The sequence below is a fragment of the Desmodus rotundus genome, chromosome 11, assembly GCF_022682495.2.
Source record: "Desmodus rotundus isolate HL8 chromosome 11, HLdesRot8A.1, whole genome shotgun sequence".
NCBI classification, from domain to species: domain Eukaryota; kingdom Metazoa; phylum Chordata; class Mammalia; order Chiroptera; family Phyllostomidae; genus Desmodus; species Desmodus rotundus.
In genome coordinates, this window is record NC_071397.1 from 68,568,372 (window position 1) to 68,586,298 (window position 17,927).

A 17,927-nucleotide genomic window follows, 5' to 3' on the forward strand; every position below is an offset into this window, starting at 1 on the left:
TAGACAAGGAGAATGGAGGCAGCACGCTTATGGGCATGGCGCACCCAGAAGACCAGTGGGTTGAAGCGCTCTGATCTCCTTTTGATACTACAATCATCAGCAATGAAAGTCTCCGGCTAAGGGGTTAGCAGTGGAAGCAGCTCCACTTCTCAGCTAGGTGAATATCCACAACCTTCGGGCCCCCTTCGGACTTCAGCCATAACCTTCACAAAAGGTCACTCTGTTTCACCTGAAGTCAAATCTCAAAATAGACTGGATTTTGTGTATGTTGGGGATGGGTATTCTAAGCTTAGTCTTTGAATTAGATCCAAAATGTAAGAAGTGAAGAGAGCAAAAAAGGTTGATAAGATTACTTTGGGGAACAGTTTGAATTGTCCTAATTTTAGCCTGTTCCTCCTCACCTTCTGTCTTCACTACTAATTAGAAAGCTAAGAGTTTTAATGTATTCACCTTTAAGCACCTACTATTCCTCTACATCCTAAGAAATCCACAGGCAAATGAAACATCATATTAAAAGCTGTGTGTAGCCCCTGATTTCCAGGACACAGTCTGATCAGTTTTGGCTCCTAAGAGTTCACCTGTCAACAGTAACTGACCCAAAGTCCCGGAAATGTATTGGTGGACTGTTGTTGAGTTGTACTTGGCTTCAGTCCTTTACAGGCCATCTGCTGTATCTCTAAGATAGACACCCTCCAGAGACACTCATCCTTTGGTTCTCAGAGGTTTAAACTGCTATTCCATTATTGATACCCACATCCCAGAACAGAACTACTTTTCAAGAAAGACAATTAATATGGATCTCTAGAGTTTGTGTTTGTTGTGGGTTTAAGAAATTACTATATCATAAAATTTTTATGATAAAGTTTTCTTGGGGGTATACATTTTTATGAACTTCAAAATGGATTATTAGTTTTGTCAACATCTGCAATGCTCATGAGCTGAATCACCAATACCACAGTTGACACATAATAAATGAATAAAATCTCCCTAAAATGTAATATATAAAGATAGTAGATGATAATAAAAACAAAGGCCTTAAGTTCTGTAGAATATAAATTCAGGATTTATTTGTAATAGAAGGCCAATAAGTATTTTGTTGAGCAGATAATAATGTCCACAAGAATATAACATAAAAAGATTATAAATAAGACTTTGTTTGCCCTTATGTTTACTACTGTTTTAGTAAAAGACATACATGAGCAACATGTTAAAAATATAAGCCACAATATGACTAAGTTCCTAAACCAATAGAATAATGCATAAGAACTGTAAGAGTTCAGAAGAAAAGCCAACGTGGGTCCCCTTGGGGAAGCTTCTCTGGAAAGGAAGGATACGGGGCAGTGCATTTGTCCATAAACAGCCCCGCCACAGCCGTGGGCTCTGACGGGTATTAGCTTCATTCCTGTACCAAGGTCCACCCTGTCAGTTGTCCTGATCACCAGCCAAGAAGTAGCAAGCCATGGAGCATGGCTGCCTCTGGGAGGCATAGGCCAGTTTACTTACTGGTTTAGGTCTGTGTTTCCAAAATGGAATGGAATCAGCAACAGGGAGCATCGCAGTCTCTGGGGGGCTTTTTGTGGTGCAGATTCCTGAGCCCCACCTGCTGTGGAAGAACGTCTGAGAGCCCAGCAATCACCTGCTTTAAGAGCTCCCCAAGTGATTCTAATGTGCACTCAAGTTTAAGAACAGACTAGACAAAGGAAAAATGGAGGGGGGGGGGCGGAATCTGATTTCATCAAGAAATAAACATTTATCTAACTTTACATGCACACTCTGGAACCTTCCCGCACTGTGGACTGTGACAGCTGTGCCACATCTACGTCACCAAGTGCTTGCCGTGCAACAGAGGAGGCTTCACCTGGGACAGATGTTAGGTCACTGTCCACCATCTTTTCCTCTCTTGGTTTTTCAAAGTCACAGTTCAAACCATCCCATCTCATAACTGGGTTAGATATTACTGTATTCAGCCACTCCACCTTAATAGTATTTCCCTAACTGAACACAGTGCCGCCGACCCTTGAGAGGAGTGATTTTTCCACCAGCAATAGCTTTACGGAGCTTCAGGAGTTGGTACAGATGCTACACCGCACCGACAAAAGATTCCCTGTAGGGCTTTTGCAGGCCATACATAAACAAGCCTTGTCTGTGAATGAAGCGACAAAGGCAGGGAACATCTTGGCCATTAGCATGAGGGCAAGGCACCTCCACCAACACAGAATTCAGGGAAATGACAAGAGAAGTACTCAGCTATGAAGGGCTTGTCAAAACCTCGGATGGAAGTGTGTCAAGGATGCTTCCTGACTTCCAAGACTGAAACAAGGACATGGATGTAATAGAATTCAAGTTTCGGCATGCTCCAGCTGCTAGAAAGGACAGTACCACCTACCACTCAAGGACACTGGGAGGAGAAATACGACCGCGCTGGTAAAATGCTTTAAGGGGTGCGCAGACACACAGACCTTGTTGGTGTCCGAATCTTCTGGACAGTGCCACTTCATTTTCTAAACTTCCCCCCACAATGGAACCTCTTCTCTTTCTACCCTTCTTATGAAAATTTTCAAATATATAGAGAAGTAGACAGAATAGTCTAATGAATACCCATGTGCCAAACTGTCAATGTCAGTAAGTTTTAAAATCTTAAGATTTTTATCCCTACCCTCACCACTTTCCCTTCCTCTATTATTTTAAATCAAATCTCAGACATTATATCAATTCATCTGTAATTATATTAGTATGTATTTCTAAAACATAAGAGCTTAAAAATAATTGCTACCATGATGATATTTAAAATTAACAATAATTCCAAATAGCCCATTGGTGTTCAAATTTGCTGTCATCTCATAGGTATATATTTTTTACAATTTGTTTAAGTAGGATGCAAATAAGGTTTGCACATTGCACGTGGTTGATATTTTTCTTAAGTTCTTTTAACCTATAGATTTTCTTTTTTTATATTTATCGCAATTTATTTCTTAAAGAAAATATCACATGGCCTATACAATCACGGCTTGTCAAATCGTAATGCATACAGTGCCCTGGTGTGGACCTAAGTTTCCACGTGCCTAACAGGCTTTCCGTGGTGGTGCTGCTGCCACTCAACAGACCAGCGAGTGACCAGACTGTGGTGTGCCCCGCAGTCAGGCTTTTGTTAACTGAATCTTTATAGCGCGTGCATTTTAACATGCTTCTCTGACCTCTCCATTTCCTAAATTGGTAGTTGAGTCCAGAGACTTGATCAGATTTAGGTTCTTTTTCTTTTTTCTTGTAAAGGTAGTGTTATGTTTGCCCTTCCATTAGGAAGTGCATAAAAAAATGCTTGGTTGTATCTTTCTTTGTAATACTAGTAGCTTTACTTTCAAGGCCTAGGTCCATCTGTTTATTAAGGGGCACAAAATAATGATATTCTAATTCTGTCATTTCTTCTTCATTTATTAGCTAGAATATTACCATAAAACAAATCTCCCCTCGTCTGCTACTTAGTTACCTGGTGCTGTAGTTAATAGAATTCCAGGGTGAAAATAGCTTTCTTCTTTTCCTTTATTTATCAATTTTTAAAATAATAAATTGGTTTACTAACATCTTCCTATAGTGACCAATTAGTTGTTTTTATTTTAATTCAGTGGTGGTTATTGTGGCTGTTGGTTTTAGATTCATTTTGAACTCATGGATTTAAACATATCTGGTATATTTTAATCCCTTTAAGTTGGGATTAAAATAATCTTCGTAGGGAAGACTTCTAGTTGGCCTCTGAGTCCTTTTCACACAACCCTAGTAGTTTTTTGTGGCTTCCTTGCACTTACGTATGACAAGCCCTTTCAGATTTGACTTGTATTACATTTCCTGACCCACGATCTTCAATCAGCCATTGTTTCGTTTTGTTTTTGTTGTTTTTAGTGGAAACTGGTACTTTAAGATGATAATCTGGGCGCTCTGGCGCTCATTGCCACAAGTTCATATAGTGAAAACTTTTTGACCCCATAAATATGTTCTTCACTATTTTCAGATGGAAATATACATACAAATACATGTTCTAGAAGTATTTTATACTATGACTGTATTGCTCAGAAAATGCTGCCTTATTCCTACTAAACTTCAGAAAGATCATATCTTATAAATAAACGTATTTCTGCTTTGTTTTATTAAGCGTACCTTGTAAACAAAAGCATCATCCTTACAGTTGTGAATACTTTTGCAAAGAAAGTCAGAACAGACCTTGGAAAAATTGCTTAACTTCCTCTGAATGCAGTTTCATGATCTAAAAAACACTTTCCTCATAGCGCTGTTAATGACAAAGCTTTCATTTACCAGTATGTACTGGGAGCCAGACACTCTACATACACTTTCTTGATTAATCGTCCAGCAGCGTTGTCAGGTAAGCAGCGTTTGCGCATTTATAAATAAGCAGACCTTTCCAAGGTGGCACAGCTAGTTAAGTGTCAGAGTCAGTACTTTAACACGAGTCTCTGTGACTCTATGCTTTTGACCTAGAGGACGGGGTGGCAAGTAAATGAGAATACGAATATGTGGAGCCTCTAGCCCAGTGCCTGACAAATGTTTTTCAGTAAAAAGTGAGTTACAGGTAACAGAAGTGGCCTTGGTAGATCTGTGCTTGGCATTTGGGATGAGAGATGGGAGAGTGGACAGGGGAGAGGAAGCCGACCAGCTTCCTGCTTTACCAGGGCTTCTGACCCACTGACACTCCTCTTGTTAATTTCCCATGTTGGGTCTAACCTGTGTGTCCACATGACAGATGCTCTCATGTCCGAGCTCAAGGTCAGCTCTCGAGAGTTCAGGCTGGCACCTTCTGTCATGCTGTCTTTTGAATATGCTCAGCAAATGGCAGGCGTCCGGAGGCAAGCCTGCCTTGGCCTCTCCCCTTACATTGTGTGCCATTAGCTGCTGCACAGCTCTTTGTTCAAAACAAAATTTACAAAACCGACAGATTCATCTGCTCATGTCAGGAGGCATCAGAGCCAATTACAGGAAACCGCCAAAAGGCATGTAGGGTCACTTCTCACAAAATGGGATGAAGAAAAGGAAAATAGTCTTGTCATTAAAAAGGACAAATACATTTTCCTCTCAGCAGGCTCACACCGGGATAATAGAGAGATTTATATTAGAATGTAGTTTCATTACGATCGCTTTGAATAATTTCAAATCAAAGCCTCGCCCCCGCACTCAGCCAACCTATCATTAACCATTTTGAGTGAGCAGTTTTTTTCTCGTTGTAAGTGATATCTTCATAATGACATAAAATTTAGGTGTAAAGCATGAAGTTTTTACACTCTTTCAGGACAGCAAATAATTACATATATTGTTTAAAATCACCTGGGGAGAGACTAGCTGTTTGTTTTAATTTGAATTCAGACCTGGAGAATTCTGGGGTCTAGTTATTCTGAGATACACCTAATATTCATGTACTCAAGTTCTTGAGTAAGACAGGAACAAATTTAGGTGTGTTTGAGGAAAACCTACTGCAAAAGTTTAGGGGCATGGCCCCAATGAGACGCTTACTTCAAACCAGTTGTAAGAGTTGAGGGTAAATGAGAAGGTTGAGAGTCCACACAAGACCACCCTCTTTCCCGGTACCAATTTCAAGTTTGGGGTGGGGGCCCCCTAAAGCCATCCTCAGATGCGGTAATTTGCTAGGACTCACAGAACTCCCTGAAAACAATTATACTCATGGCTACAGTGATTACAAGGAAAGGGCGCAGGTTAAAATTAACCATGGGAAGACGCACACAGGGCAGTGTCCAGGAGACGAGTAATAAGTCCTCTCCCTGGGGAGTTGGACGTGTTACTTTCCCAGTGCCAATACGGACAAAACACTGCCAATCAGAGAAGCTGGCTAAAATTTCTGTTTGGGGTTTTTTTGGGGCTCCATTATATATACATGATTGATTGCCCCCTTGGCTGATCTCTTCTCTAGTCTCTGGGCATGACCCAAAGTTCCCACCCTAAATCACACTGCTGGTCTCTCTGGCAGGGCCAGCCCCTACCTGAAATCATATTGTTAGCCTAGGACAATTCCTAGACTTCTTTGTGGGCAAGGTTAAATTCTTTACTACGTAGCTATTGTACATGGGAAGTTTGGCACGGTAAAGACCAACTTAGCTAAAAATCAGGATGATACTGATAAGAGCTAACCTGGGCACCATGGCAAGCATTTTATAAATAGTTAATCCTCACAAACACTCTGGGAAGCAGGTCCACCTGGTAGTTCCAATGTGTGGATGAAGAAAATTGAGTTGCATAGGGACTAAGCTGTACAGCAGCATCACACACCCAGTGCGTGGAAGAGCCTGGGTTCCAGCCCACTGCTGCGTGGCTCCGGTGCCCTCCTCATGTTGCTCTGCCAAAGGGAAGGTGTGGCTGCCACGTGCATACTCCACAGGGCACCGCCCTTGTCTTCTCTGAGAAGATTGCCTCCTCTAGCAGGGCACACCAGCAGCCCCGAGGCAAAAGCCCTGACTGGCTGGCTCACTACCTAACTCCCCCCTGCAAGGATGAGCCTTCTGAGACCAAGTGCCCGCACACACAGACAATTGCAAAAGATACAGCAAAGTCGAAGTGGTCCCCAGTGGGTGGTTGCATAAACTGGACAAGTGTTTGGAGGAGGAAGATATGCTCTGTGTTAATGGGTTAAATCTTAGTTTTTGATGCTATATATATTAAAATGTGCCCATTACAACTAGAAATATGGGACAGAAGTGTTAGTTTCTGTTTCATCATGCAACAGGTTAACATTTTTAAGATTTTCAGGTTCTTCTTTCAGTTATTGATAGTGACAATGTTTAGTCTATCTAGAAAGTTTATTCTTTTATAGGGTGTTCTTCCCGGGAATATAAAATGGATGCTTTGAACTGTATACCTAATTTCAACATGTGGGGTGGGATTTGCTTAGGGGACCTGTTAGATCTCAGGTATTTTTTCATTAAGAGGTAGAGGAAACCAAGCACACAGGTCTTGGTCAAGGGCATTTAATGACTGGTATGTAGTTTTTTAATATGGATTTTTAGATATCCTGAAAATTTTTCTATTCGTTGAGCGGCCTATTTGTTTGAACTGCCTGTATAATAAAATTGGGCTAACTCACTATCAACTTTTATATTTATATGAAGAAGAAAATGTTAACAATTGTGTTTTTTCTCTTAGGACACCTTAAGACAGAGTAAGTCCATAGGAAGTTTGGGTATTTTGGAAAGGTGTATGATATAATTGTGCCACATAAAATCAATATCTTAGCTTTATAAAAGATGACAGTTTAAAAAAAATGGAAGGAAAACATTTCTAAGATTTAAGTGATTTAGTTCATATTAAAAGTTGTAACATACATTGAAATGTACATGTTGAGAAGTTGAGGCTTTCACTTTCATATTTCATTTGCAACATGTAAATGTTTCTGTCTCAGAAGAAATAATAGATCGAGTTCATAATTAGAGCTAGGATATTATATTTTAATTGTCAATGTCAAAAACATAAGTTGGAAAGAAAATAAACTTACTGTTAAGGGACCTATGTCGTATACAATCATATCTATACTTAGAGGTTTTTTCTCTCATCTTCACCTTAAAGTAACAGCTGCCAGGCTCGTGTGGGATTATGACTCATTTTCAGTTCTTTTTAGATACTTTTCCAAACATTTCTGGAAATCATCCAATGATCGAGCAGATTTAAAAGGTGTTACTCAGCTATCACACCTTAATAACAAGGTCTTCCTGAGTAATTTGTCTAAATCACTACGCTAGGCAGAGTTGAACATGTGTAAAAAAGCATGAAGCGCTGAGGGAGACTGAGAGGAGGTGGCAGAGGATTTGGGGAGGCCTCAGCGGAGAGGTAACGTGGGGATGAGGTATTGCAGTATAAGGGGGAGCATGAGGAAGAGTCGTGTGAAGGGAACAAAATGGGAATGGAGGAAAGTGTCTTCTCTCTGCTTTCTTTGAACCTCTCAGTGGAGTTTCCTCTTTATGCTTTGCCCGCCCATCACATGCAGCTTGTGTGATGAGAGGGACCTTGGACACATCTCCTCAGAAGCCCCCGCCCTGGAAAGCCCTAGTAAGACTTGAGTCTCAGGGAGCGAGGCAGTCCTGGGTCAGGCCTCTGGCAGGAGGAATGTGTCCACACGGCCTCTACTCCCAGATCAAGTGGTGAGATCCAACAGATCAAGATAAGAGGCTTGAGGATAGGCCTCAGCCTGCCTTGATCTGGACGAATGTTGTGTCTGGCCACAGGGTGATCCAGCACAACTCCCCAGAGTAAGAGGCAGAGTATGTGTGGCCGAAGTAGTTTAGAAAGTTCACTTTCCTAGGCTTCCTCTACGCAGTGTCCGTCACACAAGGATGCTAGTGTGTGGTGGGTACTTCCCCCAATTGCTACCATGTCTGTGCATATTCCTTATATTTGATATTTGGAGAAAAGAACAAGAAATAAATTAATATAAATAAATAAATATATATTAGCTTATACACAGCACTCAAGCTACCTTTTTTTTTACACTTACATTTAAAAAAAAATTTATCGTTATTCAATTACAGTTGTCTGCCTTTTCTCCCCATCCCTCCACCTCACCCCAGCCGAACCCACCTCCCTCCCTTGCCTCCACCCTCCCCCTTGATTTTGTCCATGTGTTCTTTATAGTAGTTCCTGTAATCTCCTCTCCCCACTGTCCCCTCTCTACTTGCCTCTGGCTATTGTTAGATTGTTCTTAACTTCAATGTCTCTGGTTATATTTTGTTTGCCTTTTTTCTTTTGTTAATTATGTTCCAGTTAAAGGTGAGATCATATGGTATTTGTCCCTCAATGCTTGGCTTACTTCACTTAGCATAATGCTCTCCAGTTCCATCCATGCTGTTGCAAAGGGTATAAGCTCCTTCTTTCTCTCTGCTGCGTAGAATTCCAAGCTCCCTTTAATTTACCAGTAAGAGAATTGTTACATTCCCCATTTTATAGTAGGGGGATTGATGTTCAGAGCCATTAACCAAGTTACTCAGTACCACACAGCAGAGGGCAGTCTGGTCACCCCCAGGTCTGGCTGCTACCAAGCCAAACCATTAACAGTCTGCCTTTTATGCTTTTCTTAATCTCACTGTCTGGTTGTAACAGTAAAAATGAATGAAAAATACAAAATAAAGTATAACCTTCATCCTTATACTCAGGGTCACATTAAGAAGTACAATTGGTTGCAGTCCTTTCTGTGAACAGTTGACATTTTCATTTCCTTGTTAGGGCATTTATTTTGTTCACTTTTCTAACTAAAGAGAATTGGTTTGAATTCTGCACTCTCATACTAAATTTCAGCTTTTAAAGGCAAGTAATTAAAACCTCCATCACAAGTCCTTTTTTTTTTTTTCTTATTCACTAATTACTACTAAACACTCCCCTTTGGAGTTCCAGTAAAGAAAGATGGCATTATGGCTTCACATTGTGAGCCAAGGAAGTGTCTATTCAACTGGGGTCTTGCCCTCTGTGCAGGGGCTTCACTCTTTGCTGCAGACGCTCTGTGCAGTGTGTGCTGGGTTCTGTTCTTGCATAAAAACATCATGAAGGATCACACCACCCATGAGAGCCCTTAATGAAAATGCAGTCCCGAGAATAATGCAGCTTCTTGTTCCCTTAGCTGAATTCACCTCGGGTGCTGTCCCGCAGTACTTTTATTCTCTGCTCAAACTACCACTGGGGTGAAGGAGAATACTGTGAATCAAGGCTCTTCTGTCTTCCAGTCACTGTTGTGAATGTGGACCATGTTTCAGTCTTTGTACTTAAGCTTCCTCTTCCTTCACTCAGCATTTATTAACCACCATTCAATGCCCCACCCAATGTGCGATCATTGTTATGATGCCCTAGGCTTTAGCAACTAGTACAGTGTATAACAGTCATTCTTGTAATTAGACATTTTTAAGCTGTAAAATTGATTTAAAGACTTATTTTACATTTCACAAGGGAAAGTCTGTCATGGATGTCGATCAGGCAGGAAGACATGAAATCTTTGAACAGATGGTGATGGGACACATCCTCTTCCCCAAGCCAGTTCAGGGGTGTGCACACATCTGCACAACTGAGTGCCGGAAACTCCAGGGGGCGCCATGCATATTGGTTTCAGTTGATTGGCACCCCCTGGAGTTGGCAGTGGAGCAGTCTGCAGGGGAATTTGCACAGGGAAGTCATGAAATATTCTTTAATGAGAAATGCATGACTCTCTGAGTTCAATGACACAATGACAAGTCAGGGAGGCAAAATAATACAGTACTAATGTGTATGAAGCCTAGTACCTGGCAGTCATGAGTTCAAATCCTGACTCACTTACCTGTGTGACCTTTTGGGAAAGTTTCTTAACTCCTCCAGGCCTCAGTTTTGTCATCTGTAAATCAAATTGATAACAGTATCTATTATATAGGGCTATTATGAGATGAGGTAATATTTGTAACATATGTACACACTGCCAGATATATAATGAGTATCTGTTACAAAAATTCAAAACCAAATTTGGTGGGTCATCCTGGTGACGCTTAGTAAAATTAGACATGAGTCCCATGAGCAAGAGTGTCAATAATTTCACCTTTTGTCTGCAATTATTGAAGGAGTTGTTGTGCTGGAACACTGGTACTTCAAATTAGAAAAAAATTAATTATGTTTTACATGTGTGTGAATACTTGTACACCCCATAGTCCTTTAAAAAGAGAACGAAGGCACAATAAAACTCTGTATCTGTTATAGGGATACACAATCGCAAGGGTGTTCTTTGCTGCAGTTTCCAATAGAGGAAATCTGGTAAGAACTCAGATGCTTATCAGTGGGAGACTGGATAAATTGTGACATATTCACAAAATCTGAAAATATACATTGTTTAAAAGATGACTTAGCTCCATGTGAAAAAATAGGGATACATATCTAAAACAACATTAATTGCAAAGAACCCCGGAAGAATGACATGTACAGTATGTAAAATAAATTTTCTCTTAAAGTTTTTAAAAACACCAAAGAAAGCCCTATACTGTTGGGATGCATGCATGTGCAGAAATGTGTAACAAACACATAAACACGAAGGACACACGGTGTCAGATGGTATTTGAGGAAGGAGGGAAAGGATTGGAATCTGGCAGGAGCAGAACGGGGTGCATGGGCTCCACTCTTATCTGTAACATTTTCTATCGCAAAATATATATATATATATATATATATATATATATATATGGAGCAAATATGGAGAAATGTTAACATTAAATCAGGTTGGAGGTTACATTATCACATTATTCTCTATAATCTTCTTATTTATACTTGAACATAGTAATAATAAAAATAATTAATGGAATCCATTTAAATGCCAAACCATAATCCTAAAATTTCCACCATGGATTTTACTACTCCTTCTAGTTATTTTTTTAAAGAATTCTAAAACATTAACATTCCACCAGTTGCGCTGGTATTTCTTATGGATTGCTCTATTTCATAAGGTTTAGGGAGTGTTTGGGTACAAGGGCTCTGAAGAACGCATGCTCATTATTCTAGAAAGAATTGCAATGGCCTGTTATACATCGGTGTTAATGAGAGTCATGTAGATAAATCCCTAAGCAGTCCTTTTAAAGGTTGCATTTTTTGCTCAACCAAAAATCATAAAGCTCTTTTTCACCATCCTGGATCAACCTGCTATGCAAGCATGTTGTATGTTTTTAGGTGCTTCAAATTAAATAATATGGAAGCATTTATTTAGGGTGTTTTGCTTGAAAACTTCTTCAGCAAACAACAAGACAACTAATCATTCCTGTGAATCTATGTAATGGATTCTACTCTGAATATGTTATTGATCGCTGGAACAAACAGACCATGACCCCGATTTCCAGCGTTATGCATTGAAATGTGGCTGGTGTGCTCCCAGTTTGACAATTCCCTTTTCATTATGTAAATTAACTAGGACAATGACCTGTGACTATAACATTGCAGCTTTGCAGTAAGTATGCCATCGGCCTTTTTGTGGCCTATGTATAGTGTAAAATGGTCACCAAATTAATTTTGTCAGATGTCGTTTGCATTCTAAGTAGAAAACAATTTTCATTGTAACATGAATGTTTATAGTAGATATATTTTATTTTTTAAAGGTTTCATTTATTTTTAGAGAAAAGAGAAATTAGGGAGAAAGAGAGGGAAAAAAAACATCTTATATGCCCCCAACTGGGGACCTGGCTCACAAACCAGGCATGTGCTCTGACTGGGAATTGAACCGGCAACAATCCACTGAGCCACACCAGCCAGGCTATAGTAGATATATTTTAAATACCTTGATTTAAATGCTATTTAGCATTGCTCAGATTATTAAACATGAAATGTATTCATATATTCTATATTATTTGTTGGCTGTTCACTGTGTACTGTTGGATTTTAGAGATAAGGTAATGACTACGATAATGCCACTCTTTAAATTATTAATAATCTAATGAGTATTAGACTCAAGAAAACAGGTCATTTTAATACAGTGAAATAAGTACTATTTGTAGGATTTGTAAAGGATACTATAGGAGCGCATTACAGGGAAACCCAACCCCGTCTAAGATCTTCGAAGTGAGAGACCAAGGAAGGCTTCCTTGTGGTAGTGTCTATGTTGATTCTTCATTGAAGACTGGAGGAAAAATAGTCCAAACACATGGAAAAGCCCACAGACTAGATAAGAGGAAGCATACTTTGGGCCAAATGTCTGGGCTGTTACTTTGGTATGAGGAGCCTTTACTACCCTGAGGTTGTCTCTCTTTGGAATTTCTAGCTCAAGTCATCCTGAGGATGGCCATGGAATATCAACCACCTGAAAATCTTAGATGTAATCCTCAGCCCAGTGCCGAGGCCCTACCCCAAACCAATTAAATCAGAATTTCTGGGACTGGTCCCAGGTACTGGGAGTTTAAAAAATCTCTCAAGAAGATGTGAATATTCAGTCAGGCTGAAAATCACTAATTTGCAAGATAAATCCTGGGACATGTGTTGATTTTTCAAATGTGTATGCAAGTAAAAAAGGCAGAAATACTGTGCAAGGGGATTGCCAAAACAAGCTGGCTGTAAAGAAATAACCTTGGGGGTCATATTCACCAGCAATGCGTCTGAGTGCAAAACAATAATAAATGTGACTGATATTCTAGAACTGGCTCCTGATATGTTCAGATAGATGGTACTGTACACTTTTTTCAAGGCAATTATTCATTTATTCCAAAACACTTAGCTAACCCTTACCATATGTCAGTATGCTAGATGTTGTGGATATATATTTACATATAAATATGTATCCACTTATATAAATATACATATTTATATATATACAATGACATTTGATGTCTTACCATTCACAACCTCCCAGTTTAGTGAAGAGACAATTTCTAAATAGTCAAAATCATTGACAGGGCTTTACAAAGCTGGGTACAAGTTGCCTAGCTGGGGAGTGGTGTCAGGCAAAACATCAGAGACTAGCTAAATTTTGAATGATGAACAGGATTTAGCTATTCACTGAGACAGAAGGCTCTTCAGTGTGCTTGGAGCAAAAGATACAAGAAGTGCGGTATCCCAAATAAGTCTAGAAAACTGGGTTAGCTACTGAAGTTCAAGAGACCTGTCCCTCCTTGTTGCCAGCTGGTCACAACCTACTCTGACATTCTCTGTGTAGCTGAAAAGCATCATTTTCACATGGTTGAAAAGACCGTCCATGTGATGATCATTGGAATAAGGCAAAGGGCAGAAATCAGGAGGAGTTCAAAGTTCTGACAGTGGCCCAGAGACAGGGAGGGGTATAGAGTTTGTCGAGGTTCTTGAGGAGCAGCTGAAGCACAGCTATGGTCCTGAAGGTGCATGGCACTGGAGAGCCAGCCTGTGAGATGGCCTCTAATGATCCCTGCTTCCTGGCAGCCACACCCCCTTGAGTGTGGGCTGGACTTACTGACTCTTCTAAAGAAAAGAATACTGTAGAAGTGTTCCATAGACACACGCAAAGATGCTCAACATCGCTAGTCATCAGAGAGATGCAAGTTAAAACCACAATGAGATACCACCTCATATCTGTCAGAAAGGCTATCATCAATAAATCAACAAACAACAAGTGCTGGCGAGGATGTGGAGAAAAGGGAACCCTAGTGCACTGTTGGTGGGAATGCAGATTGATGCCACCACTGTGGGAAAAAAGTGTGGAGGTTTCTAAAAATATTAAAAGTGGAATTGCTGTATAACCAAGCAATTCCACTTCTGGGTGTATGTCCGAAGAAACCCAAAATATTAATTTGAAAGAATATATGAGCCCTGACCCCATGTCCTCTGCAGCATTATTTATGGGAGCCAAGATATGGAAGCGGCACCGGTGCCCATCAATAGACGAGAGGATAAAAAACTGGTGGCACATCTATAGAATGAAATCTCACCATTGCAACAGCATGGATGAACCTGGAGGGCACTATACTAACTGAAATAAACCAGACATAGAAAGACAAATACCATATATCACTCATATGTGGGAGAAAAAGAACAAAATAAATGAACAGACAAAATAGAAATAGACTATGGATACAGAGAACAGAGTGATGGATGCCAGAGGAGAGGGGTGCGGGTGGGGTGGGGTGAAAAAGGTGAGGGGATTGAGAAGTGCTGATTGGTAGTTACAAAATAGCCATGGAAATGTGAGTTCACTTACATGTAAGAATACAGTCAACAGTATTGTAATAACTGTCTATGGTGCCAGGTGGGCACTTGAATCATTGGAGGGAACACTTTGTAATCTACACAGACATCTATCCACTGTGTTGTACACCTGAAACTAATACCAAATAGTGTTGAATGCAAGTTGTAATCAAAATATAAAACAATAAAGCAAAGAAAAGAAGAAAAACAAAATTTAAAAAGTACAGTAGAAGTGTCATTTCTGATATTAGGCTATAAGGAAGACTACAGCCTACAGCTTCCACCCGGAGTGTATGTGTCTCTCTCCCCTCTCTCCCCAACCAATCATTCAGATGAGACTGCATCCATGGCCAATAATTTGGCTGCAACTTAGTGAGAAACTTTGAACCCAGAGACACTCAGTTAAGCTTTGTCCAGATTCTTGACCCACAAAGACTGTGAAATAATAAATATTTATTGTTTTAAGCAACTAAGTTTTGGGATAACTTGTTATGCAGCAATACGTGGCAAATATAGTCACCATTCACATAATGCTTCTGCGTATTTTACATCCTCTATTAAGACCTCATAGGTCGCTCCAGAGAGCTATCATTATTAATAATCATGCTCGCCCCGTGAGACGTAAGGCTCACTTCAGGCCTGGAATATGTGAAAATAAGGATGAAGGACTACGGAATGCAAACTCTGCTGCGATGCTATCAGTTTAAGAGGCAAGGTGGTGAAGGTTACAGTCCTTGGCAGTGTTAAGACCGTGGTCTTACAGTTCTGTTCCACCTGAGAGCGAGCTCCCCCTGCTGTCTCCTCCCATCACACTCACACCACCAGAGTGTAACCTTCAGGGTCTGTCATGGTCAGAGCTGAACGAGCACTCAGCACGGCATCCTGGAGCCTTCCTGCAGATCTGCCACCAACCTTTTGCCCACTGGGCTCCCCTCTTTTCATTTCTACCTATTTCACCACAGCCTTGAAGTTTAGGATGATTGGGACTTTGTGTACTTATGCAGCCTTTCTGGCCCACCTTTCCTTTTATTTTAGTATGATGTAATTTTTTTCTTCAAATGTCCCTGAGAAAATGTTTTACATGGTGAGCTCAAAACCTGCCCACTCTCATTCAGGCATAGGAACCAACGTGAAGTGTTGAATCTACAGTGAAGACTGTTAGCTAAGTGAAAACCTGTCAGCCTTGGAGACGTTGATTTATTTAACTAAATACTTGAGAGGGCATGGTTAAACTATAATACAACAATATTTTAGATTTCTTCTAAATACACAGTTTATTATGTGTTAGAACCTAACCCATTTCTTCTCAACTTTGTAACACAGGAGAAGAAAACCTCCTGGCAATTTTACGGCGAAGATGGTGGAAGTATATGATTCTGGGACTCATAGACCTGGAAGCCAATTACCTGGTGGTCAAGGCCTACCAGTACACGACTCTGACCAGTATCCAGGTACTGACGGCTCCCCGTTTTCACAGCCTCCTCAATTTCCAGATGTTGTTTGCTTTCAGTTTAGTCACTTAGGAATCTGAATACTACTCTGTAAGTTTTACAACAAGAGGGAATTTGGTTGTATGAGAGTTAACTTGAATTTTATTTCTATATCTTATTAATTTTTCTGAATTCAAGTGTAATGAGACATCTTTTTCCTCTTCATTCTTAACACGCCATGATAATCATTGACAATGAAGGAAAATAATTTGTAGCTATGAATACTGCCAACTAATTTTATGTCAGTAAGAGAATGATTAATAAGCATAAAGTTATTTTAATCACAACCTAAAACATTTTAGAGTATGTTCAGGGATGCTGATTAGGTAATCAAAATGTTTAATAATCTTTTCTTTTGGCTTTCTTTAATGTGGAGATTTTACAACCTGAAGGGACAGAATTTTTCCTAACAGGACAAGACTTATCCTCAAATGTGCTTTACAAGAAGATAGCTACTGTGTCCTCCCTTTCTCTTTCTCTTTTTCATATGGATGCACACACACAATTACAAGTTTAACTTATGTTTTCACAGTTTTCACCAGACACCAGCTATAGTCCTCATTACATCATAAATAATAAGCTTAACTCTTTAGCTTCCATCCTTGTTTATCTTTTAATAGCAACATCGTGCATTTACACTCATTCCGAAGTTCCATCATGACACAAAATGTTGTTCACATATTCCTTATATTTGAAACCTCAACAGCATTTCTGCCATACTAACGATTTACTAAGAAACAGTAACAAAGTTGAAGAAACAAACAAGCAAACAAACCACCTGAGTAAATTTAGATTACATAGATTGACTAGGAAGCTGTCTAAAGCTGAGGTGGATGGGACCACATGCTTCTTCCCACACGCCCGATGACAGACAGAAAGCATAACTTCAAATTAGCTGTTCGACACCCTACTTAATGCTGTATTCTAAGAAAAGGTTTATTTTAATTCTGTAGAAAGAAAAAAAATAATAATTCCCCTGAAATATTGATTGGTTTTTAATTGTAATTTGCTAAGCAAGGGATGGGGTGGTGAAAAAGCAAAGTAATCTAACAGTTCCAGGGCCATTTTGCCACCTACAACAAATAAACCTACTGTGAAATAACAATGGTCAGAACAGAAAATATTTTTGATGTTTTGAAAAGATTTTTGATGAAAACATGGCTCTGAGAACCATACCTGTGATGTTGTTTAGTAATTTAATTCTGTTTATTCATTGCAAATTGGTAGAACTAGCAAGGACCTACAATGATGTTCCCTTGTTCCTATAAATATTAATTGAGCACATAATATCTGCTCTGCCTTCCGTTTTTATTCATATTAATCAATAAGGAAAATATTTTAATTAAGCCTCTGAAGAATGTGCTAGTCATTGCAGATGATGGAAAGAGGAATTCATCAACCTTTCCCTGCAGGAGTCTATGGATTTGCAAAGGGGATGAGAGGCACAATCTATTCATAGTAACACCAGGTATTATAAGAGACGGATATCTAAGTGCTACAGTTTCCAAAGGAGGCAGAGATGATATTTATTTGCCAAGGTAAGAAGATGCCTATGCAGATGAGTCTATAAGATTGGATAAAATATGTGTCCAGCTTTGCACCTGGAATGAAGAGTGTGATGGAAGACTGGGGACAGGAAACCTGAGGAATATATTTGGAGAACAGTTTTTCCAGTTTGATTCATCAGTCACTTAAAAAGTAGTTACTGAATATTTCTGTGTTTAATATAGTGTATTAGGTGGTAAACACACTTGTGAGCAGAAATACTGTCCGTGTTCTCATGGAGTTTCCATAAGA

The 17,927-nt window shown here is 39.7% G+C and overlaps 1 protein-coding gene across 1 annotated transcript in view; it reads left to right on the plus strand.

Moving 5' to 3' along the window:
* Positions 1-17,927, plus strand: part of SLC35F1 (solute carrier family 35 member F1) — a 348,943-nt gene that overhangs the window by 259,230 nt on the left and 71,786 nt on the right. Inside the window, exon 3 of the mRNA XM_053914101.1 lies at positions 15,964-16,091. Coding sequence (XP_053770076.1) covers positions 15,964-16,091 — 128 coding nt within the window. The remainder of the gene's footprint in view (positions 1-15,963; positions 16,092-17,927) is intronic.